The sequence below is a fragment of the Zeus faber genome, assembly GCF_960531495.2.
Source record: "Zeus faber genome assembly, chromosome: 21".
Taxonomy (NCBI): domain Eukaryota; kingdom Metazoa; phylum Chordata; class Actinopteri; order Zeiformes; family Zeidae; genus Zeus; species Zeus faber.
Window position 1 is genome coordinate 12,218,001 of NC_137208.1, and position 2,500 is coordinate 12,220,500.

At 46.3% G+C, this 2,500-nt stretch overlaps 1 protein-coding gene across 3 annotated transcripts in view; it reads right to left on the minus strand.

Annotated features, from left to right (window-relative positions):
* The window catches only part of LOC307246255 (ninjurin-2-like), a gene marked incomplete at its 3' end in the record, with an annotated part of 27,740 nt that overhangs the window by 842 nt on the left and 24,398 nt on the right, over window positions 1–2,500 (minus strand). For 2 of the 3 annotated variants that reach the window (XM_080022130.1, XM_080022132.1), the window contains exons 2-4: window positions 595–734; window positions 372–451; window positions 1–67 (exon numbers count right to left, since the gene is read on the minus strand). The exon at window positions 1–67 is cut by the window's left edge and continues 160 nt beyond it. In XM_080022130.1, the coding sequence (XP_079878256.1) occupies window positions 1–67; window positions 372–451; window positions 595–734 (287 nt within the window). The remainder of the gene's footprint in view (window positions 68–371; window positions 452–594; window positions 735–2,500) is intronic. The other variant, XM_080022131.1, reaches the window with a different exon arrangement.

The window sequence follows — 2,500 nt, forward strand, 5'->3', positions numbered from 1 at the left end:
ACGGTTGCTATGTTATTCAGGCTGTCCAGGCGCCTCTGGCTGGCCTCCTCGTTGATGTTTCGCCGAGCTGCCGTGCACACGCGCGCACACACACACACACACGCGCGCGCAGGCACACACACGCATACCAAGACATACCAAAAACAAACAAAACACAAGTAACGAAACAAAGTGTTCCTGTATTCGGGCTCTGCTGTTGATGTTGGAAGACTTTATCAGCAGCTTGTTTTATCACCAAAACTCCTTTGTATGGAAACAAAGAAAGCGTGATTGCGCCACAGTCCTTTAGTGCATTAGTTGGATCGGTTAGAGCATGGGGGTGGTTTTCGGGAGAAGCCTGACAGAATAATGCTGCAACGCGATTGGCTCACCGATGATGACGATCAAGACCCCCGCCACTATCTGCAGCGCCAGCGAGAAGGAGATGAGGGTCAGCACCGCGATGTAGTACCTGGGAGAACAAGAGGGAGGACTGAAGATTCCGCCCCCCTGCCGTGAAACCAACGTCTCTGAGAGAGAGCGGTTCCGGTTTTTCGTGTTCCGCAAAGACCTGCGCAGTCCCAACTTTTGGAGAAGAGGAAGACAAGGGGCTACCTGAAGCCGGCTCCCTGTTCGATCACCGTCTTCATGTGTGTGATATTTGCCAGGAACAGCGCGATGTCCAACATGCCCTCCGCTGCCGTCTTCTTGGTGGCGTAGAGGTTCATGTTCAGGTTGGGGGCCGGGCCTCCAACCTGGAGAGAGAGAGGGAGAGGGAGAGAGAGAGAGAGAGGGAGAGGGAATAACAAATTAAACATTTTACATCAAAGAGAAATTTAATGGCCTCATATTTAACCAAAGTAAAAAAAAAATTAAAAGTCTGTTTCCATAAATTCATGCTTAAGTTATCACAAACTGCCTCTTGAAACTGGTCTTCAGCTTAATGTCATTTGGTAAAGTCTCTACATCACCAGCAGATGGCAGAGCTGACCACATATAACATCAACCTATGGCTATATAGGAATAAGAAAATAAAAGGGACAGACAGACAGACAGATCGGATGACGTCATCCGTGCTCTTGCTGTTTGGAAGCGGAACATTCTCGCTGGTCCATGTTTCATGAAAGCTCAAACTGCAGGTCATTTTCCAGTGACTTGAAGTGATTGTTTTTACAATGATTAAGAGTTTCCCTTGGTTGAATTTTGGAGACTTTTCAATTCAGGAGATGGATTGATTTATTGTGTGTAGGTGTGTGTGTGTGTGTGTGTGTGTGTGTGTGTGTGTGTGTGTGTGTGTGTGTGCGCGTGTGTTTGGAAGACATCTGCAGCATGCAATGCTGAGTGAGTTTCATGATCTAAATCAGGGGAGGGAGACTGCAACAACGAGGGAATAATAGTGTGTGTGTGTGTGTGTGTGTGTGTTGTGGTTCACAGTTCCCAAAAAGTACCTCACCCTATATATCTGATTTGCACATATATGAGTTTCGCTTCATCATCATCATCATCATCATCATCATCATTATCATCATCATTATCATCAGCAGCAGCAGCATCAGCATCAACATCATCATCAACGCTTTTAATAATAATAATAATAACAATAATAACATTTAAACAAAAGGCCTTTTGAACGTAGGCTTCTCCCAAACAGCAACAGCAAGGCTATCTGCCCTTAGTCTGGTCGTGATATTAAATATTCTCTGAACTTTATAGGCTGCAGAAACATATGAAACATCCTATCAGGCACACGTGACCTGATCTAAACCTGGTTAAACTCCAAAAAGCCGTGGAACCATTCCCAGAACTGTAAGACGTGTCAAAACACACGTTCCACCACTGTGCTAGTGTGTGTGTGTGTGGGTGTGTGTGTGTGTGTGTGTGTGTGTGTCTGTGTGTGTGTGTGTGAGACAATGTATGAAGTGTGAAGAACTGATGAAACGGCAGATCACAAAATCAGGAGGATGCAAGACGAGGAAGGAAAGTATTGGAGAGAAAAGGGAGAACATGAGAGAGAGGAGGAGGGGGGGAAGGAGGGGAGAGAGCGATTGTGTCCATATAATGTTTTTTCATTTTTTTGTGCTCACGGGAGACTCATGCGGTCACATTTTATCAGCATCAACCCTGGGCCCAGCGCCAATGCACACACACACACACACACACACACACACACACACACATGTACGCACACAACCAAAACATTGAGATAGCCAAAGAACAATTTTACCAGCCATGTGTGTCTAATCAGTGAAACATCCAACTCGATGTACTAACTGTACTTTTATCCTCCATAATCTGCAGCTAAACTCCATCCTTCATTCCAGTTTGCCCATAACGTGTTATCTTTACCAGTGTCTAACCGGGCAGCCCATCACAGCCTGTGGCGACCGTGGGCCTCCGCCGCCGGCCGCAGAGCGTCTCCACCAAAGCGCGGGTGCTAAATAGTCGTGTGGCTCATCAACGGTGGATTTAGATTAGTAGGCGATTCTGGGAAAAGATTAATGGTTTGTCCCGAAAACCAATG